This window comes from Stegodyphus dumicola, chromosome 12 (genome assembly GCF_044657685.1).
Source record: "Stegodyphus dumicola isolate Sdum_Otavi_A_Nest chromosome 12, ASM4465768v1".
Taxonomy (NCBI): domain Eukaryota; kingdom Metazoa; phylum Arthropoda; class Arachnida; order Araneae; family Eresidae; genus Stegodyphus; species Stegodyphus dumicola.
This window is the reverse complement of record NC_140779.1, coordinates 53,478,917-53,503,150: the sequence shown is the minus strand read 5'-3', so window position 1 is coordinate 53,503,150 and position 24,234 is coordinate 53,478,917. Positions and strand designations below refer to the sequence as shown.

The window sequence follows — 24,234 nt, the reverse complement described above, 5'->3', positions numbered from 1 at the left end:
GTAATAAAGGGAATTATTTTTTTGATTATGACAATCTAGTAGTTGATTTTTTAAGAAAAAGAAATAAATTGAATTTGACCATACTAAGAGTGATTTAAAAGAGCGATTTAAATATTATAATATAGTTATTTTTAAACTGAGCACGGTATTTTTCAGGTTACTATTACTATTAGAAATACACATTCATTTATGTAAATAGCACTGATGAGAATTATAAAACGAATGTATTATATTAATAAATTATGTTAGATTTATCAGAATCCCTTCGGTTTAAAAAAAATTCACATATTCATTGCTGACTTTAAAAATGAACATTGAAAGAGAATTAAAATTTTTCTGTTGATCTATGTTTCCAGTGTTTAGAATGTAATTTTGAAAATGGCAGAGTTTGATTTTGACGCAGAAAGGTTTGCTATATCGAAAGATATGTGAAATTTGATTTGATTCCTGTTACATTTGGAGACAAAGGAAATAAGATGATATGAGGGACGCAGCCCGACCGTCCTGGCAGACTTTACGTCGCCCTATGGCCCTTTTGCAAATGAAATAAAATATAGTATGATGAATGTAAGAGAAAATGATATTTCGCAGTTGTTATTTCTTACTCACTGAAGTTCTACGCTTAAAACTAAATACCGGCGTCTTAATCCCTGATATTGAAACTTATACCTACATCTGGCATGTTTACTGCGTCAAAAAAAAATAAATAAAAAGATTTTGATTTTGTGAAATTTATCTAAACAGCGTTTTCATTCTTTTCATTTCTAATTTTCCTATTTCTTTTATCTTCTGTAATTTGCAGCATGAAGTTAAAAAGTACAGGTAATGCCGCAATGACAGTTTTACTATTGAGATGATGGCTGGCTGTTTGCGAAAGAAAAATTTCATTAATTAATTCATTAAATTAATTATACGAGTTAATCAACCATTTTCATAAAAGCGTTCAGTTAGCGTAAAACTAAAAGGAGGCCAAAAAAAAAAGCAAACTCCGCATAAGCACTCCAAAATATAGCTGTCTCGTTTTCGAATTGCACGTTGTGTCAAAGTTTGGCCGCGAACTTCCATTCTTTTGTCATCTTTCCTCTCTCCCGTCTGATGTCGGCATAATTTGTCGCTCTCCCATACCGTCCATTACAGGTAGATACTCCATAAAAAGGTGTTAAGAAGTACATGCGCTATGGTTCCCACCCTAATACGTCTTTTATCGGTAATGAAGGCCAGCTTAACTGCCAACCGAGTTTTAAAGCATATTTGGACGATCGTTGGGAACCATTAAGCACCCTGCTGGGAAAACTTAATGTCATCGGTAACTGCTCACCTGACTTTTCCGTAGGTGAACACGTTTTTGCCATTAAACTTGGTTATGGTCCCATCAAAAGCGGAACACGGCTGGCAGAGCTCAGTCCATCGTGTTGCGTTTAAACGCTCTCTCCAAATGACCCCGGGAGTCGATTTGGGCAACTCCCGGCGATTGTTTGAAGCGATCTCATCTTCGACGTAACGGGCCTCTTCTCCAGGCCTAAAGGGTCCCTTTTTTCGCGCTCTTTTCGATGGGATGGACTTTTTCGCTCTGAGCGATGGACTCGTTAAGTTGACTGATAAAATAGTCACGCGAGCTTCGATGGCTGCCGCTTCTCTCGGCGCTGGTTTTTATTTTATTTTGCTCCCTACGCTTTCCGTATAATAAGGACAAAGTTGAATTTTTTAAAATGTGTTAAGATTCTTGGTGCGCTGATGTTAATTAAAATCCGAATTAACCCAAAAAAAGAATAAAGCGATTAGAAATTAAATACCCAGCTAATGATAGAATTTTTTGCTTTTTAAATTGTATTTGATTTAATGAATAATAACTGAACAGAAAAAATGAATCCCCCCCGCCCCCAGATGTTAGCCAAAAATAGTAGTTAAAAAGACTACTCATATGTAAATGAATATTTGCGTTTAATTTCATATTAGTTATTTAATTAACTTGCTTTGAAGTTTGCTAATTACTGAAATTTATTGAATAGTATGCTTTTCTAATTACTGTACTTTTACTAATGTCCTGAAATAAACTTTTGATTCCCCTCAAATCTTGTCAATAAAAATTCAGAGAAAACAGACTAATTTTTTGTTAAATTTCGGCTTCAAAAATGTATTATGTTTTCTATACAAACTTTACATAAGAGAGAGAGAATATTAATAATAGTACTTGATAATTGTTCGGCAGATGTTCCTCGAGATGTGTGCATTAATTATTTCATGGATGCCTTTTCGATCATAAATAAAGCTAGTCACATGTAAAGGTACTATTTGCGTTCAATTTCAATTTCTAATTTTAATAATTATCTTGATTTATTAAATTTGATAAATGACTGAAATTTGAAAATTACTAACGTTTTCTAATTACGGTAATTTTATCTAATTCTTGTAATTTGTACAGCAGTTGCATAATTACTTGTCTGTAATTGTATTTTGCACCTTACAGATTTTCAAAATTGTGAATAAACTTAATTGAATTAATTAAATATGTAAATTATTTTTTTGCAACGCCAGCCGTCGGAATATATATATATATATATATATGTGTGTGTATTATATTTTCCTTAGAACCTTACCGAAAATTAAAGAAAATATGAACAATTCTATGAATGAAATAGTTGTATTAATATAGGGATCTCCATAACCTATACATTGTTTTATAACTTTCGCAAAGATAAAAGGCTGAGAAACTTCTTTATCATCAATACTTTTAGCGTATAATAATATGAGTTATTGATCTTTAATATATACAGAATGAGTTTGCAAAGTTTTGGAATCGATTTTTTTCAATTTATCCCAGCAAAGCTGCCAAACAATAGTGCATTTTACTTACAACACAGCTTTCTTTCTTTTAAATGCTGTCATTATTTGCGTAAAAGTTTAAGTGTAATTTTTTATTTGATATTCGGCAGTCCAATATCAGCCATTACGACTTCAAAAAATAAACAATGAGACGCAATACATTTTTATTTAAAAAATGCATCAGTAAATTTAAGATAGTGCACCAGTATGCGGAGATAACCATTAACATTATTTCATGTTTTTCGCTGGCACAAGTGGTTTTGTTAAAGCTTGGAAAATGCTGATGAACTCAGGAGTGGGAGCGGTTAGTATTCAGACTCTCGGAGCAACTGCAAGTTTCTAATGTGGCAGCATTAAGTTCTGCAAATGAAGCTGAAACAACCATCGCTTGCTGCTTTAACAGATAGCAGAAAAGCTTAACATCTCTAGAGCTACTGTACGGAAAACTGTTGTAGAATATCTAAAAAAATTTATTCGTGATTTTCGGGAAATGTACAGCATACTGAGTTGTCAATTCTTAAGATGTCACTGAAATGTCAGATAGTAGTCTTTTTCAAATGTCAGTAGTCTTTATTTTTTTAAAAACAATCGTAAATGTTTGCCAAAGAGGATAATGATGCACGGGCAGGAAGAAATTTTACACACTTACTGATTGCTTAACCGAAACTTCTGTTTCAAAAGTCCCGAGTAGAAATCAAGTATGTGATCCTCATTCACTGGAATTTTTTATCCTAATGGAAATGTCAGACGGACTTCTGAAAAGGAATAAACATCTGAGTCTTAAAGGGTTGCAACTGGTTTTGTATCATGATTAGGCCATTTTTTTCGCACGTGTCACTCCAGCAAGTAATGTGTTGTAAAGAAAAACACCTTTAATCACCGTTTCACTTGCAATTATATTCACTTACATGCTACATCTCTTCTCTGAAATAAAATCTTAGTTTATTACTGAAAAGCAAATTCGGATATTCAAGTAAATATAAGAGAATTATATAAGCTTTTCAAGGGTTAATTTCTACGAAAACGCCTAAAGGAACGTGAAAAGTAATTCACGGCAGAAGAAAATTACAAAGAACTGCTAGTCAACGTTGAAATGTTTTTAGCAGACCTCAACTTCAGCCATAAAATTCTATAGACGCGTTCTATACATTAATAGTACTGTATTCCCATGGTAATAGCAAATGCTTTTCTAGACTAGAAGAGAAACACGCTAATGTGACAATCAAAATCGTAAAAACAACCTTGTATTTAGCGTAGGTATAATGAAACACTCAATCGATTTCGAGGGCAGCTAAAGGTCCCTCCTCATCAGGAGAAAGAAATACCTAGAAAGAAGAAAATAAAGGAGAAGGAGTCTCAGAAACACGTGGTCCTTATCAGCACTGCACGTGGTTATAACTGGATTTTTAATCAGAGTTACACTGGCCGCCTACTTTTACTGAGCCAGGCTATCTGATCAAGCATAAAGGACAAGAAAAATCAGAATCACCCTCAAAATCTGAACTTCAAATAAAAAAAAATTTTTTTTTAATTATTTGAAGTTCAGATTTTGAGCGTGAAGGTGCATTTGCCCCTCGCTCCCTATTTTAACTTCGCTGATTTTTCTTGTCCTTTATGCTTGATCAGATAGCCTGGCTCAGTAAAAGTAGGCGCCAGTGCAACTCTGATTAAAAATCCAGTTATAATTACGTGCAGTGCTGATAAGGACCACGTGTTTCTGAGATTCCTTCTCCTTTATTTTCTTCTTTCTAGGTATTTCTTTCTCCTGATGAGGAGGGACATTTAGCTGCCCTCGAAATCGATTGAATGTTTCATTATACTTACGCTAAATACAAGGTTGTTTTTACGATTTTGAAATGCTTTTCTACTCCCTCCCGCACAATCATTGTTTTCTTACTTCCATTTCAAGCTACGGATTAACTTTAGATGATTGAGGAAACAAGTGAGATGCTATCCGCTTTAAAAAAGGGAGGGGGCGTTTAAAATATCATTGCACAATTTCTAATATAATCTTGTTTTCTGAAATATTTTTAGAAATTTATTGTATTCTAAAGCAAATCTTCTCGAAATATTTTCAATAAGCATATGGGCACTGTTTTTAATATTCACATTTTGTTTTTGCGTATTGTTACGATATTATTTTTTATTCTTTGCTTCTACCAGACTTTTCTTGATAGCATATTGTTTAAGAACTCGAATTTAATTCGCAAGAGTAAAATTTAATTTAACAGTCTATTACCGGAAACGTAACATTTGCTCGTAGTTAATAATTTCTATTTGTATTTCATAATTTGGCTTTCTTAACTCTTTCCACATATCCACCCTCAAAAAAAGAGAAAAAAAAAAAAAGGGGGGGAGGTATTTAAATCAAATATTAGAAATTGGCAAAGTTAATTTTTGACTGCTCAACTCTGTTAAGCGTGCTTGTACATGCCCCCCCCCCAATATAGCTGTCTGTCAACAGGACTTTCGTTGTACAAAAGAATTTGTTTATCCAAAAGTTAATTAGTTAATTTATATATTTCAGTTACTCGAGCATCAGAACTTAAAACAGCAAATGTACGTATCAGATAGTTCTATAATCTTTGCAAAAAAGCTATAATAATACATAAACTATGCAGATGTAACTTATAACGAAAATATTTGAAATATTCTTACGCTGAAAGTGAATTTTTAAAATAATACGTTTTAGAATCTCGAAAGCATTTCGAAAAAGAAAAAAAAAAGAGTTCTATATTAAGATATACCCCCGCATTAAGGTATGAGTTGCAGTTAAAAGTAAATTTAAAATACTAAAATATCTTGTAAGTTTCCCTAATTGGTTTTTATAGAAGATGCTTTTGACGAGTTCAGTTCACTTAAGTGCCCGCAAGTAATCGTTCTTGGCATAACACACACAGCCTTGCTCAGCAAATACAGTTGATGCACTTGCCAAGTTCTAACTTTTCTGCTGTCAGTTTGCCTGAAGTTAAGGTGCTTTTTTTTTAATGCTAACTAGGAACTTACACCTTGAAAGCTCATTTTTTATTCTTTAATTTCTCTCTACTTCTTTTTTCATTTTTATTGCATGCAACACAAATTCCTCTTTTTTTGCTACGGGATTTCTTTTAATTTTCTAATCAGAAAATTACATATCGTAGAGTTAGAAAATTCACAGCAAATTATGGAAAACATTTTTACGAGTATAAATTTGGAAAATCTTAACCCTGACAAAGCGGAACTCTAGGAACGAGTCAGAACAAAACTCGATTGTCCCCTTTGTTTCTTGCTTTCTCGCTTCCGCTGCAATAAGAATTTGTTTCTCGTGTATCCATTCCCTGTACGAATCCCATTTTGTATGAAAATGAGTCACGGAATTCAATTATACTTTCATTCGTTCTACCTGTACTCGATCACGATTCTACCGTTTCGGATAATTGTGAGGCTACGCGCATTTGCATTGTTTATCTATTCCCAGAAGGAAACTAATTATGCCACTTGATTTACGCGGTTGCGTTTCGAGTTTGTCTTCTGTTTTGTTGGCTGCCCGCATCCAGACATCTTAACTAAAAAACAAGCCAGTGGTTGCTTTTGACCACTACTAGCTGCTTCTGGAGAAGGAACTGGCAGAGATCAAGTTTAAATATTTACTGATATGCGGTCGCAAAATTATGTTGACTAAAGCTAACCACAAAGGAAAATAAGAATGTTTCAACCACATTTTCAGTCAGCTCCATAGGCGATATTTAATAGCCTAAGTAAACGACTGTGACAGGAATGTATTTGATTTAAAAATGAAGTTCTAGTGTACTTAAGAAAACATACAGCCTAATTCCAGCTTTGTAAATGTGAATGAAATTACTGGACATAGGCATAACTCGTACGAAAAAATGCAGAAGTTATTTCTCTTTTGAGTTTGTTGAGACGCTGAGCCGTCTGACACAAAGTTACGTAAAGACCAGAGGTAGAAAAACTTCATGACAGTAAGAGACACATATTAGAATTCTGGAAAATAGCAAAACATGGTTCGTAAAAAATTAAAAATTTCAGGTAATCTAACAATAAATCGAATTTTTGATTACTAATACCTTTATTTAATGTAAGTATACTTAAAAAATTCGTGTTGCTCTTGCACTGAATTCGGAAAAGTATGTTCAAAATTTACATACACATATTCAAAATTTTTGTGGGATATACTAAACATTATTTTTAAAGACAGCTTCTAAAAAAGCATTTAATTCTGTTTTCCAACCGCCCTCCCTCGTTTTGCATATAATTTGTGACTGATTTTAATAGTAATTTAACTGCCCCCAAAAGAAAACATAGCATTTTCTACAAGCTTTTCTTTCGAGAAAATTAAAATTGTAATTTCAAAGATAGAACTAGGGACTTTTGAATGTTGATTCAGAAACAAGTCGAGATTTCTCTGAAGAAAAGCTATACTTTTCTATAGGGGAAAAAAATGAATCTTAGAGCCCAAAGGAGCGGTTTTTCCTCCCCATTTATACAAACATATATGCTTGGAGAGCATTGGGGATACTATCCCTTTAGGCTAAAAATATTTAAAAACAACATAACTTTAGAATTTCCGAAAGACGGTCTCGCGCGCTGGAGATCATTCCCCCCCCCTCCCATACAGTGTTGCCATTGCTCGCTTTGAAATCGCTGAGTTTGTTAATCAAAAAAATCTGAAATTTACAAAATCTGAAATAGGCAATGAAACAAATACGAAATTCTAACTTCGGGTTTCCAAATGCTCATATTCGGGTGGAGGACTACGTTATTAAAAATCTGACGGCTCTAGGTACCGTTGTGTTTTCACAATGTGAGAAAAATACATACATTCATGCAAATTCTTCATTATTTAATTTCTTTTAATATAATACAGGGCGACAATATTTGGTGGCGACAATTTGAAAAGTGATGCAACGAAAAATGCCGTTTCAAGACTAATAGGCCTTTTGGACTAATGCCAGTTTGGGATGAAAAGCCACATAAATTAAAATATCAAACTAATAGAATTTTGCCTAAAAAATTAGTTAAGTTTTCCTGCACAGCTAACATTAGGATCAATATATAGGAAACAAACTAATCCATTGCAAATTAAGGTTTTTACAGTGCCTTCAGTATGATATAAAGTACATCATCAGCGCAGGCATATTAAGCAAATGTGTTTGTCTTTTCTGCTGTCCTAATAACTCTGACTTGTTTTAAAAGTAGTTCCACAGCCGCAATCCTGATTGCTGTCAGTAAATGATATTCATGCTGATTAAGAAGAGAGATTTCGTAGCACGACCTCTGTTTTTAGTAATACTATTTCAAAAATAAAGATGTTGTTTGTTATAATGTGAGCCACATGTAAGTAATCATTAGACCACTGACTTAGGTTTACCAGCTAGAGTTATTTACGTAATACGAGCGCAACTTTGAAGTTAATTCTCTCCATTCTTTGGTTTACACACTTTCGAAATTTTGAATCGTGAAGTCGTGAAATTGAATAATATTCTCTATCTGAATGATTAGAAGATAATCCATGAAATCATGTTCAAACGTTTGCATCCTGTTTACGAAGAGACATGGCAAATTTTTCCAAAAAAATTTTTTTAATGCCCAAAATTTCTTTCAGATGTTTATTTTCTGCAGTTTATTTTGAATATTTTATAATCATACATAATGATTCAAAATTTCCGCATGTAAGAAAAGGTAATCTTCAATTACAATAAAGCTTATCTAAAAGGAAAAATCATTATTAGTGTATATGTGAAGATAAAAATTTATAGGGTAATGAGGAATTTCTTTTGTTGTAGTAAACACTTTCTTTTAGGTAAACTACATTACGTTACATTGTGTATGGAGATGTTTATGGAGCTCTGTATATTTACGTTAAATTTACTCTGGACAACTACGCTATTAGTAATAGTAATTCTCACACAAAATTAATAAATATCTTAGTTTAGAGGTTTATAATGAAATAGATTGAATCCGATTTAAAAAGTAAGCAGATTTTCTAGCTCCTCTGTGCTTCACTAAAATATTGTATGTGCAAAATTGTGTAAATTTGACAATATGTGACATACTTTAGATTACAGAAAGAAGAACAATGTGGTTAAGTTGCGACTTGGGACAAGAATTCCTCTTTATTTTGAAGAAAGTTTGAGAAACAGACTTTCAGTTTTTATAATGGGATTTAGTTTTCGTATTTCCATTTCAATACCTTCATTTGAATTATAAGGAAACAGCTTAATAAACATTATAAAATAAGGTATTGAATAAAGTTCTATACCCGCCCCCTGATTTCTTATAAAATTTAATATTCGATGTATAACTACGATGATCTTATCTATTATTAAAACAAAAACAAAAAAATTTACTTGGAAATCTATTCAGTTTATGTTTAACGCTAAATCTTCGGTACTAAATAGTATTTTAAAGTTAATAAAGGCAGCAAAGCACATTAACTGATAGTTCTCCAAAATACTCTTAGATTTACAAACAATAATTCAATTCTTTAGAAGTTTTAGAAGTGAAAAGAAATTATTACAAACACAACAAAGATTTTCTGTGGAACCTTATTTAGTCAGCGTAACGTAGTTTTCATGAATTTTACTTACATTTTAAATATTAGAATTTTTATTTTTAACTACTAAATAATCTACAAAAAAGCTTCAGTAGCTAAAGATTAAATAAAATAAATGTTTTACGAGAGTTAAAATATACTTATCTCTGCACCGAAAACAGAATTCAAGTGGAGATGATTAAGATTCTTTCCTTTTACATCACACGATCATACTTTTCTTCATTTCATACTTTCCAGATTTTCAAATATTTCACAAAATGAGGAACGGAACCTGAAAATAAACATGATTAACATTTTAAAATATTAAATATCGTTTAACAGTTGTACATGCAGTAATTTCTAAAAAACACTAAAATTCCATGTATAATATATATAACAAGTATTCTCTATTCGTATAAAGCTAACTTAAAGTTAAATTTTGTAATTGTAAATTAGTTCGCAGCAATAATTAATCTTTTTTATTTGCAATTAAAATTTCATAATTAAATTTTAAATTTAATACGAATAGAGAATATTTGTTAAATTCAAATTTCATTCCTTGCAGCAATGGCGCAAGGGAATTATTTAAATTTAATTTAAATTTACTATATATATATATATATATATATATATATATATATAATAGTAGCAGATTTTAGTGAGATTTGTCTGAAATTAATTATTTAGTAATAATATGTAAATATTAAATAATATTTATAAAATAAGAGATTTTTAATAAATAAGTATTATACATTATAAAGAAGTATTTGAGGAATTTTAACGCATTGATTTAACTTTCATTCTTATTAACTCAAATAAGGATGCTAAATCGTTTGCCTCTGGAGAGATGGAATATGCTGTTTCTTGAATTTCGCCGATCTTTTATTGTTATTATTATTATTTAAACTGATGACAAAAGTATCTCTGAAAGTTGCAATTTATACACAAATGATTATTCACTATATCAGATTTCAATAGTACTATTATAAATACATCTAAATAAGTGTTTCTTCATGCAAATGTGAACTTAAATAAGTTTTAAAATACCTGTTGTATTCTTTTAAATATCAATAGTAACGCAAGATAATTAATAACTGCAGTTTCGTGTTTTAATGAGGATTTTAATTATACAGTTGTTTATAATTTTAGTATGCATATACTCACACTGTAAAGAAAGAGATCACGACAGTATCTACATGACTGCTACAGAATTTAATAATTATGATTCAGAGCTGTAAAATATGCTTTGAATTCTATCTACATTCTTTCCAGCACACTGCTAAGTATGTTTCTTCTGTGATAAGAAATAAAAAAATAGAAAAGTGTATCAATATAAATATATACATTAGTATTGTTGCTTTGTTTATTTAAAACATTTACTTACATAATAATGGTTCGAGGATTCTGGACTATAAATAAAAGTATTCGAAAGTGTAAAAGTATTTGAAATGTAAATAAAAATGTTAATTTTTAAATTCATTTTACTTCATCAGTATAAAACTGTTATGCATTCAAAAGGCGCGCAATCTTAAAATGTATAGAAATGTAGAAAAGGACAGCCAAAATCAAATACCAACGTAACCATGTTATATTAATGCGAATATAGTAAGACAGAAATGACAGAGAAAAAAATAGAAATATTAAAAATACTAGATGAAGTTCAAGAAGAAAGAAGTTGCTAAATAATCTGAATGCAACAGTTTACCCAGAGAAACATTCTAAGAAAATAAGACTACTTTTATTTTTAATCGATGCAAATCATTTTGATTAAAATTTGTCACATTAATCTATCAGAATTTTTCTATTTTTCATGTAACGGTTAAATATAAAATTAGAAATAAATCTTTTTCATAGATTAAATCGTTTGAAACCCATTGACATCACATCGTAATGAACTGATATATTAAAAAAAAAAAAAAAAAAAAAAAACTACAAAATTTCTTTTGATTCATTGTTTTTGAGTTAGAATGTTTTATTAAATTTGCTTTTTAAGTTGTTTAGCCAAAAAATTTACTAATTTAAGCTATTTTAATGGAATATATAGAACATGTAAGAAATTATGAACTGATAAATTCATAGCAACTAAGGGAGCTGCAGAACCAGCAAGAATTTAAAAAGCAGGTATAAAATTTTGGGTTGAAATAACATTAACTAAGCTAAAATTTAATTTTTAATTCTATTTTTGAAATTATAAAATTATATGAATGTTGCTTTTAAAATTTGTTTAAGTTTCTAAATGCAAGTTATAGTTGATGCGTTTCTTTCAGGAATTATAATTTTTACAGTTAAATTTTACACATCCTAATTAAATGCTTTTTCTTAAAAGAACTCAATTTTTTATTCGAAAATCTCTTTTTAGTTCCCTTACCAGATACTTCTGTTGTAATAAAATACAGAAAACAAATTCCTTCACATAATAAACAGGAATTTCTTTTTCGAGTTTATGCTTCCAAAAGTATCCGATAAAAGTGTATGTTTTCTTGGTTGATTTTTAAATATTTTATTATACAATTTCATTTTTGTGTATGTTGGAATTATGTTTTATTTTTATGACCTATTATTTATTCTATGTAATGTCCTCGAAATGATGCTGTTCGTTCAAACAGTAAGTTTCAGTAACATTTGAAACTTCCCCCCCCCCCAAGATTCTGTCATAGCTTAATTTTTTAAAAAAAATATTATACAACATAAATTAATATTTTGAATCCAGAAGTAAGATATATATATTCCTTGGATTTATATATTCATCTGGAGTAGGAGTCTTACTATCAGAGAGGACAGCATCATCACGAGGGCATTTTTTTGTATCAAAAGGCGTTTGGTGTGTAATTGATTGCTGTTGTTTCTTATGGTAGCCCTGAACTTTGCAGGACCGAACGGTTGTCCCCGTCGGAGAGGCCGACAGACGTACACACGATTCCAAACACTGGAACTCGAAAAGGAATTCCACTTCAACCACTACCTGACTCGCCGGAGGCGGATCGAGATAGCACATGCGCTCTGTCTGACCGAACGCCAGATCAAGATTTGGTTTCAGAACCGGCGAATGAAGCTCAAAAAAGAAATGCGGGCAGTCAAAGAGATCAACGAGCAGGCCCGCATGGAGTCCTCCAAAGTCAAAGATGAGGACAAGGAAAAGAACGGTGTGGACCAGGCCAAGAGGGAAGAGCGGAAGTCCGACCATCCACCTTCCATCATCACCTCCCCCACCTCCTTAATTCTGGAGGACAAAATTCGGAATCCAAAACCTTAAGACCCAGATTGAGAGGTGCATCGTTTTTTCCATCATTACGTTTGCCATAGAATTGTTCCGAAGTCGGAGTAATGAATTAATTATACGTATTAACAACTAAACCATAGTTCACAAATCCTTGATATGATACGTAAGAACTACTTAAATGACCATTTACCACAAAGTATTAGAGGAAACATTTTTGAGTGAGATACAAGATTGATGAAAGGATTGTCACAACTAATTTATTTTAGCATCTGCTCCACGAACATTGAGACAGGTGCGTCTGCATCCATTAGAACTGTAGAAGCGGTGGTTTATTTTTGATTTTGCCAAAAATATGGCAAATGAGAATTCATCGTTTAAAGAACAAGAAATAAAGTCGCTGTAGGTTTACAGTTGTGTCTTCGGTAATGGAAGTATTTTCTAGAAAAGTTACTACTTACGTCGACGTTAAAATAAATACAATGCCAAGATGGCGAAGAACTGTATTACGATTGTGATTAATCGATTTTAATTCTCTCTTCACTTGTTTATTATTTGTAAAGGTATTGAAAAGTCGTGGTGCAATGTATTAGTCTCTCAGGAGTTGAAATGTTTCATTATGAAGTTTATTTCTCATTCTTACTGTCATTTTTTTATCCTTAATCGAAAAGTTGATATTTTAAGGCTGTGAAAAATGATGCATTGGCATACGTTATGTGATTTTATACAATGATTTATGACTGGAAATGTTACAAACTTTTTTGTTGTTATTATTACAGTCCACATCGAACAATATATACATAGTACTTAAAATTTGGAACTATTTCCACTGTTAAGTCTGTTTTTCATTTACGGATATGCAATGCATCTTTTCATTTTGATGTTAGAATGAAAAGTGTTGGCACAAAGTGGTATATGTCAGTGTTGAGTTAATACGTATTAAAATTTTTAATATTTTATAGGGGTAAAAAACTCAAATGTATCCAGTAATGCCTTTACCAGTGAAATGGTGAGAGCTGGTAAAATATGTAATGCTAAAACAAGCCGAAAGTACAGGCAACTTTGTCCAGTTACTGCATAAAATGATTACTTATTCTTCATGAATTGTTATAAGTTTCTTTTTCCATGAAAAGATGTAAAAACGGCATTATTTTTTAATACATGCCATTGGTGGAAAAATAAATTAAACATATGTGTGGAGTATATCCTGACTCATATAAATAACGGAAGTATTTCATGACTTATATAAAATTATTTAGATTTTTCGAAATTTTCATAGCGCTGTCTATATATTTTTAGATGATTTAATAAATCAAATATCTGAAGAAAACACTATTTGCATGCTTAAAATTTTAACAGTTAAAAAAAGTTCCTGTATAAGTTAAATTTTTAGGTTTCGGAATTTTACACCATTTTTTTTTTTTTTTATTGGTAGTAAGATGGGCAGTTTAAGCAATAAAAAATAAATAAGTAAATAAAATAAAAACTTTTAACAATCTGAAAGTTTTCAGATATTATTTTACGCCCAAAGGATCCTTTTGTTTCGCTTTTTGGGCTAATAAAACAAATATCAGCTTACTTTGCAATGGGGTTTTGTTAATTTAATATAATCAGCAATGAATGTTGATAAAGATTTCAAAATCAATAATTAATTCTGATATACATTCGATCAAAAAATGAAACGCTGTAGTATTTGTAACAATAGCCATTGCATAAATTTTCAATCTCATTTTTGTTTTTATTAATATATTATTGTTTTTCAGATTTTAATGAACAAGTGAATATATATTTATTGCTAATTTTGAATATTTTAACAATATTTTTACATACATTAAATGAGATGTTTTTTTTTTTTTTTTTTTTTTTTTAATATTATAACTAACTTTAACCATTTGCTACTAACTGGACAAAACTGCCTATGCTTTTTGAGTAGTAATGTTTAAACTACGGAAAATTGCAAATGGAATTTTGCGTGTTACGTATCCGAGTGTTGTTTTAAGTTTATAATCTTGTTGAAAGTCTGGTTATTGTCCTAAATATGAGTTGGTGTGTTTTTTTGTGATACTGTTTTTTTTTTATAAGAATTGCTTTTAAGTATGGTCTCATGTGAAGAGAATCTTCCTGTGATTTGCATGATATATTTTGCTTACTTGTTAAAATGTAATGTATGACTACGAAAATATAGTGCAAATTAATCATTCTTTGATTTTGAAAAAGATTTTTATTTGTTAACTGACTGAACCTGTATGACTGTGTCATAAAATATTCGTATCAGAGAGTAATACAGTTTAACCTGATATATATGTCCCATGAATTTGCTTTTTATCCATGTAGTGCCTTTAACCGAAATGAAAATTCTTAACGAGGAAGTTTACAAAAACACAAATCCACATCTTTTATTACCATGTATAATAAATATACTCACATTTACATTCTGGAAAAACTACATACGTATGCAATCAAAATAAATGCCAGGCTATTTACCCGAAATGTCTATCTGATAAAATTCAACCCCAAAATTTATTAAGCAATTTTACTCATATTAATGATTTATCTGATCTATTGCACATGTTTAGTGGCATTAATTGCATATAAATAGTCATTTTTAACTTCCCTTAAATATGCGTGCATGCCTGATGACGCAATGCTTTTTGTACACACAGGCGTACTTTTATTCACACGCATATAACCGAATGAAAACATCATACAAAATACATTCACAATAATACCAGACGTATATCACGCAACATTGTAGTTGCAGCTATAAGGAAAATTAGAGGGAATATTTTCTTACGTTCTAGAAGCAAGAGTAAAATAATATTTGTTACTCAAAATAATAAAATGACTATTATAAAATTTTAATTGTAGTGGTACCAAAAAGCAATCTTGATGTGATATTTCAAACACTAAATTTAAAATTACTGAAGAACAAATAATAAATAAATTCAATTTTACACTCATAATTGAATACAAAAACTTGAATACGCTTACTTTTTCCCAATAAAAATTCATTACCTACAAACTTAGTTTTTTTCATTCATGATATTTATAATTTTTCATGTGATTCGTAATATTTGATTGTTATATTACATGAACAGATTTTTAATAATTTGTACAACTCACTTTGTGTATTTGTTAAAATGTTTATGTTACCTTCAGTGTTAGTCATTAAGTTGTGTTTTATGTGTTCAAATATACGTATATTGGTTATTTTCTAGAAATTATAGAAGTTCTAGAAAAAACAGTATAGTAAACCCTCTCCTTGTAGCTACTTCCCTTAAGAGACCACCTACGAAAGTGACCATTATTTCTAAGCGCATAAATAAACATCGTTATTAAACATCAGCTCTCTAAGATGACCCAAAATCAGCAGAACTGTGAGTGGTCGTCTTAGAGAGAGTTCCCTGCACTTGCTGCACTGCAGAATTGATATAAATTATAATAGCAATAATAAATTTTCATGCAGAGTGCACTCATGGATAGAGCAATTCTGAGGACTGTTTTTCCTAGGCTTGTATGAATTGTGATTTTTTTCTGAAAGAAAACGCAAGAACTGAAAATTCTTCTCTTCTTCTCTTGGCACGCAGTTGCAGGTTTATATACTACGCACCGTACCGCGATTTCGTATTTTCTGACATATTTTCATGTATAGCTTCGAAATACTGTTTCTGGCAGGCAAAAAGAAAAAAGGTGTCTGCAAAATCTTGCCTTCCGCACGCAAGTTTCTCTTTTCACATCCTGTGGCAATAAAAAAGTTTATAAAATGTACGACTCATGAAAGCTAGTTTTATCATAACCCTATTTTGATAATATTTTATATAAACTCTTCAGCTCTAAAATTAAGAACACACTGCTACATGTAACCTCAATAGAAGGATACAGCATTTTTCAACACAGCGAATATTAACCTAGAAGATAGCATGAAATATCCAAATTACGTTAAAAAAAATGCACTGAACATATTTTTGCACACTCATATACGTATGCAAAATATAGTTTAGCATGAAATATCCAAATTACGTTAAAAAAATGCACTGAACATATTTTTGCGCACTCATATACGTATGCAAAATATAGTTTTTTTCTTTAGACGCACAAAGATATTTAATTATCTCTTACATATGTTTTTATTCATCTTTGATTAGTTTTCCAATTGCTTTTCTCCGTGCGAAAACAGTTAGAATTTCAAGAAGGATCATGAATACAATAAAAGGGGAAAATTTAAGTAAACTATTGCGAATTGTATAATCTCAGCAGAAACACATTCCAGCGAACTGCTCAGAATGTTCATAAAACTGACTGCCGTGTTTAAAAATAGCAATGGCTATAAATTCGTTGCCTCTCTGACTCGTAACTACTTCATTCTCTGTTAAAAAAAATCCTAGACATAATTTATAACTTTGTGTAACAACTTCTTTTATGCTGGGACTCGCAAGAAGGTAATGAAATCGTATTTAAATGTTGCCATTTTCATTAAAGGAACTTGACGGGCATAAATAACAGTAAAAATTCTTTATTAACTTTATTAGGTGATAAATATTATTAAAAGAATTCATCGAAATTTAATTGACATAAATAATAAGCTATGTATATAGTTCTTTCTATAAACATACCAAAAAATATATATTATTGAAGTTATTTATTTCTTTGCACATTTCATGCTATTCACTAAAAACTTATAAAGTATGGTGTTCTTTAGGAGCATAAACTACAGACCTTTAAAAAGAATTACTTTCTGATCCTGTGAATAGAGGAACCCATAGTCATAAGAAGGATGTATAAGATGTTTTTATTTGAACCCAAAAGAAATAACAATGATCCAACTTGCATTTACACAAGCCAACACTTCTGGCTAACTTAAATACGCAATCTTGAACTAATATCAAATGTATTAGATTAGCCTGACGGCTCACATGGTAAAGTAGAAAAGGCTCTGGTTTGTAGAAAACCGGCACAGGAAAGGCTCTGGTTTGTAGAAAACCGGCGAGACAAGCCCAATGGCTAGAAGTACTCAACGCCATAGAATCAAATCGCTAATAATCACGGTACAACATGGCTTAAAGTAGGCAGAACACGTTCTGAAAATAACTTGCGTAACCTTCGCAACACTTCTTTTCTGTGTAAATAACACTTCTTTCTCCCTCAATCCTAATAAACGCTCGCTATCACATTTACATTCTGGCATGAAAGGTGTGGGTGTAAAGAGAGTGAAAGGAAAGCACTAAAGATTAACTTTTAGTTAAAAATTAATAGATATTTCTTGACAAACTTAATGACAGCAAATTTTACTTATATTAATGAGAGCTTAGCTTACGCTTTCTCTACTTAAACGTTACCTGCCATTATGATATTTTTGTTTATTGAAATTACAGCAAAGAGCACTAGAGCTATCTGCCTAAGGAGCATGATGCCTTCGTGGAGAACTTCTGAGGTAAACTGGCTCCTATACATGTTACAAATGGGGAAAATTCGAATTCGCCCATGCAGCCAGCCCGTTAGCCTGGAATAGAAACCAGGTCGGAACTACCAATGTTCAGCGGCTTTACCGCTCGGCCGCTGTTTTGCCTATCTGTCATTAACTTTAGCAGTTTTTTCAAACGCAAATATCTGTTGCCTTACATTTATCCAGAAACACTTAACAAAATGACTTAAGCGGTTAAATATTTGAGTTGGTACGATTGTTCAACATAAGAATCAATAAAGAATTATAAGCTTTATCTGAATTGCCAAATGCAGGGTGAAATTCAAACAGGCATAATTTTCACTCTGTCACCGTCAATAGCAAACTATACGTAGAATGTGATATTTCTTTTTATGATAAAACTAGCTTTCCAAAAAAAAATATTAACGAAGAGAAACCAGTGGACTTGAAATTCACTTGTTAAAAAATACGTATTTATCTCTTTGTATTTGTCATCCAGTGTGCTTGTCTACGTAAGAGATTTTCTATGTGTCTAGTGTCCACCGATGAAGTATTCTGTATTATCTTCAGTTAGCCGTAGCTGATTGTTCCGTATGTGAGAAACCGTTTCTGATTAATGTATTGTAGATTAAACTGTCAAAAAAAGGTAGATTTGTCAACGCACACATAGTTATTACCTATCACTTTAGCATAAGATTGATGAATTTTGGATAACATTTGGCAACTACTTTGGCCCAAATTTTGACACATATGTTTTACATCAAATCCCTGTTTCTTCGCTGAGCATGAAAATGAACCTTAAGAGAACTTAATAAAAACTACACGCTCTGGAAAAGTTAGATATCATAACTTCGTTACATTTGCCTAAAAGAAATTCATCTCTTTTAAGTTTAACATTGGAAAAATTGGTTGCATTGAAAAGTGAAATTTATCATAAATGTGCCAATTTCAAAATTTGGTTTATTTGGCTTTACCCGAAAGTGTTTTTACGACACTGAATTTTGTTATTTACATCACAAATGCAGATGTCCGAGGAAATTTCTCGATTTTCAGGTCATTTCACAATTTAATGAACTTTTGTGTTATAATAATATTATAGTAAATAAGAGGTAATTGAATCAGTAAAAGCAACTTGTGGCCTTCGAAATATACGTATTTTCCATCCATGCCTTATAACATTTAACATTCGTATTCCAGGACCCTCACGTCCTCAAAACTGGATACTCAGGTTCTCAAAACTATAAGTCACAGAAGACGCATGGTGCATGAGCATTATGCAATATATGAATTAAGAATAGGCCTCTTATTAAGAATAGGTAATTAAGTATAATTCTGGTAGGGGAAAAAAATATTTAATTTGCAACAAAAGTCTGTGCCAATGGTGAATGGAATTTATCTTTTTTTTTTTTTTTTTTCGTATAATTTACGTATATTATATATCTGTTTATATATTTTAAGCTATGCAATAGCACTAATGTAATTAATGTATGCTCTTAGATTAATTTATACTGGAATTTTAAGTATTATGTTTTGAAATGGACAATGAATGTTATTTCTTCATTTTATTAAGTTTCGAAATTATGTAAATATGTGAAGTTGATATTTATTCATTGAAGACTTTCTGCTGCAAAAAAAATCATGTAATTGAAGAATTTTTATCTTTTTGCCTTCTTAAATTGTACTCATAAAATTTATCTTAAACATACTGTAGACTCGTAGAGAGCAACAAATTAATAAATTCGGAATATTTTAGAGAGAGGAATTTTCTAAACCAGAAACCTTTTCTGAGAAGTTGTTAAATTCTTTAAAATATTTAAAAGATGCTCTGATCTGAAAAATATTTCACTACTACTTCTTGTGTTCAGTTTTCATGAATACATATGTTATAGTTCAAGTTATTAATCAGTTTACATTAATAATAACTGGCCTAATAATAAGCATAATTTTTAAGAATTTACGTCTACCGGTGACTATTAATAATTCATAACTATGAATATACAATCGATTAAATTTCAATAAACTCAATTTGAGAGTCACCATTTTGCATACTTATGAAGCAAATACTTCGACAAACTTATAACTGATAGAGGTTCAATCAAAAACAGAAATACGAATCTTATTCAAAGAGGAAGACTGCACACCATTGGAATAGAAAAAAATTAATAATAATGAAAAGAACAAAGTAAAAAGTATACACATGTTGAAATGGAAAATAAAGAAAAATATCTAGGAAGATTGTTCGTTCGCATTCGATGGAAAAATTCAATTTAAATTCAATCTTGTTTAGTGACTGTTTACCGAAGCTAGAAGCTTCGCTGAAGAGTAAAGAGTCTCTAAATAAGCGAGCGGAAAAAGTTATGGGTCTGAGGGTTTAAAATCCTAACCACGAATGTTCGCGCGGATAAAAGCGCTCGGATAATAATTTCAAGAGATACAGCTTAAACTGATAACCGGAATATTACAGCTCTTGTAATTTCAATTAAAAATAAAACCTTGTATATAGTATAACCGGCAAAGTATGAAATACGGTATTATATAGAATACCTAGGCATTATATAGAATGCCGAAAACAGGCCGGTCAATGCATGAAACGGTTAAACATTTCACACATTGCCTGGGCATTCTATAGAATGCCAAATGTCAAATATGAAGTATAGCTCCGTATTATATACAATGCCCAAAGAAAATATATAATAATTCGTGCAATATATTGACACTTGTAATGAGTGTTACAAAGGATATATTCTATCGACCTAAAAACTTTTAAAAATTTTTAAAACAATTATATATGAGATCACAGTTTATGTTCTAAGAACTTACTTAGAATGGAAGATATTCCTGACTACGGAATTTCTGTGTGGTCAGTTGCAGTTGCTTAGTCAAATGAATTCGTCAAATGTATGTGTTAAACAATATGCCGAAATATGAAATGTCTTTATGTGAAAAAAACTAAGGAAGTGAATTCAAAATGTCATTCAAACCTACCATGTTTCAACAAATAGGTTTATTTTAATTTCTTGCTTTTTATATGAAAATTTTGCTTTCTGTAAGAAGAAAGGCATAAATTTTGTTTTCAGCAACTTTCATTTTTCTTTATGTGTCTTGAATAAAACCTTTTTTTAATTGCAAACTTTCATTTTTTTTTTAAATTCAAAATAGCATCTGTAATTTTGAGAAATGAACGTCTTTTAAACAACCGCTGTGTCATAACCTTTTTTCATGTTGCTTGAAGCACATTCGTCATTCTGTAGAATGTCTAGGTATTATATACAGTGTCTAAGTAAAGTATGTAAATAGTTTACATATTTCATACTTTGCTCTTCATACATCGCATTCTATAAAATATCTAGGTAGTGTCTAGGTAAAGTATGTAAATAGTTTACATATTTCATACTTTGCTCTTCATACATTGCATTCTATAAAATGTCTAGGTAAAGTATGTAAATAGTTTACATATTTCATACTTTGCTCTTCATACATTGCATTCTATAAAATGTCTAAGTATTCTATAAGAATTTTGGCGTTTTATACTTTGCTGGCAACATAAAAATTAGCACAAGGAACTAATTTACCATCAGCAAGGAAATTTTATTCCAACCAATCAACTTCCAAATATTGAAAATTCGAATTTAGGTAGACAAGGACTTCAGTAGTATAATTATATAGACGACTGTAACTCAAACCACCGCAAAAAGTGTTCCAAATATTATTACAGAAGCACTTCTTGCAGAGAAGAAGGAACTTGTTTTTGACCATTTAAAGAGACATACGTATAAGAACTAATTAATGAAATAAATAATTAATATATCTTAGAAATAATAGTAATAGATATTATAAAAGCATATTTTTTATTAAATTTATCATATTTCATTTATAATTATTAATATTTACCAGCAAATGTAAATATTATGTGTTATCAACTCCACTGACCAGAAGACCTGGTTATAATTATTAATAGCCGGTTATTATTAATACTAACTAGATTTACAACATGAACCATAATCTTTATATGTTTTTCATAATTTATATTGCCGAATCAAATGATAACGAACTGTATTTTGCTTTATATGAGGTACGTAAATCAATAAAAGACCACTAGCCACTATTTAATTCATGAAGGCATTTAGAAAACTGAACTCGAATCTCTATTTAATGAACTGGTATTTATTCTGTTTTTTAATATTTAAATGGGAGGACTTGAAATTTTCAATTAAAAGTTTTGTTCTGAGTAGATCATGTTTATTAATATGGTATTTAAACTTCACTAAGGCAATTCAGAGTTAATTAATGAAAATTTTATGTTTTTTATGAATTTACATATATACTATGTTTAAAAAAATTGCTTTGTGTTGTTTTGCAAGATGTTGTCCTCATCTGAGGGTTTCTTTGAAGATTCATCTCCTCAAGCTCGGCAGGAAAGCGAAGAAAAACACATCTGCATCGAAAGATACGTATTTAAAAAAAGGGAAAAAAACTGCTTCTGACCTTTTATTTGTACAGTGTCCTATATTTTATGTCCAACAGTGCTGCAATATTCTGCGTCAGTTTATTTGTTCTGACCTGAAATTGATTATAATTAAATAGTTACAACTTGTCTTTGTCTAATGTCCTTCTTTGCTCTTCGGTATTTTGCACAAAATAAGCGCACAATAATCAGAAATGGATAGAAATAAAACTATAAATATCTATACACTTTATATATAGGCCAAATGCACACAATATTTCTCAAAAAAGAGATTTTAATATACTACATGATTAAAGTAAGGCATAAAGGAAGACTTTCTAGAAGAGCAACTGGCTCGTATTAATTTGATGCATGGGAAAAGCCTGGAAACTCCAATGGAACCAGCACGCTTCATGGAGATTTGAACCTGGATCGAGCTACTAATGTTTAACCGTCTCACCGTTCAACCGCTGGTGAACATCCAACCAAAGATTGCATTTTGTTTTAAAGAGATTATTCTTAAAATAAGATACAACGCACACATCTTCCACAAAATAAAGCGATGAAATTATTTTGTTTTCCTAAACATATGACCATTTAATTGAAATCAATTAAAATAATTTTTCCTTTGCTCCCAGCACTAAATATATAATCTTGATTTCATTTCTAGTACAAAAATTAAATTAAAGAATTATTCCTTATTTTAGCGAAACACGACGATAAATATCGGATTTAATATATCATTTTCCTGTACTTTATTTTAACAAAGGTTTGTAACGTATAATTTAATTTGGTAACTCTCATTCTAATTTTGAAACCTTTTCCTTTCAATTCTTATTCCCACTTACAACTCCCTACTAGAATGAGTTTTTAGAATGGCGTTGAATGCAAATTAGTTATAGAGGAAGTATTTAAGGAAGGTTCAGCTTACTTGGATAGAGAATGCTAAGACTCCTTAGTGGCGGCGTGTTTGTCTTCTGGCTAAGTCATTCTTGAAGCTGTTACGCTCGGCCGTACTGTACGTGCCTACTGATATTCGCCGGCTTTTTTAATTTAAGGGGCCTACGTTAGATAATTTAATCCATGTTAGATAACTGTGTCTATCTTCGGATAAGTCTAGTTTAGTAAATAGTAATTTAGTTTCTTATTCTGAGATAAATCCCGAGGAGGGGCCAACTGTTTTTCTTATTTTAGTGAATAAAAGGGGTATTTTAACTTTTCTCGTTAACGTCTTAGATGTTTCGGATTCAGCGATGAACTAAGTAGCTGCATAGTTCACTAAGTTCTTCGTTTTTTCCTAGACAAGGGGAGAGGAATACTACAGATTATTTCAAAAATAAAAAAAATAAATAAGGTACATATTTATTCCAACAAAGCTAAGCAATAAAATAATCTTGTATTTCCCTAAATATATAATCGTTCTATTTCCAAGTAAAACGAGTCTTTTCCAACTAAATCAAAGAAATTAATTTTTATTTTCTTCAGTCCACAGTAAATATTTAATCTTACATTAATTTGCGACACTAAAATTTAGAAATTATTTGCGTAGAATAAAAAGCTCAATTTAAAATTTGCCGGACACTTCCGGCCATTTTATCTATCTTCTAATTTCACCTAAATTTATTTAATGGCCGTTTCAAAATATGCGTTGTACTGCATATGATCTTAGGAATATTTAAGAAAATATAATAACACATAAATAAATTGGCATCAAGCTTAAATTTCCCTGGTCTAAAACGAAGAACAAGCTAGACGTGTAACTGAAATTCTGGAATAAATTTGTGGAGGCACAT

General features: G+C 30.8%; 1 protein-coding gene across 2 annotated transcripts in view; it reads left to right on the top strand.

The window, feature by feature from the left end:
* Positions 1 to 22,592, top strand: part of LOC118187193 (homeobox protein abdominal-A homolog) — a 109,639-nt gene extending 87,047 nt beyond the window's left edge. The window contains exon 2 of one of the 2 annotated variants that reach the window (XM_035357391.2): positions 12,229 to 22,592. In XM_035357391.2, coding sequence (XP_035213282.1) covers positions 12,229 to 12,611 — 383 coding nt within the window. In that variant the 3' untranslated portion in view covers positions 12,612 to 22,592. Of the gene's footprint in view, positions 1 to 12,213 lie in introns of both variants that reach the window. The other variant, XM_035357390.2, reaches the window with a different exon arrangement.
* Positions 22,593 to 24,234: the final 1,642 nt, after the last annotated feature.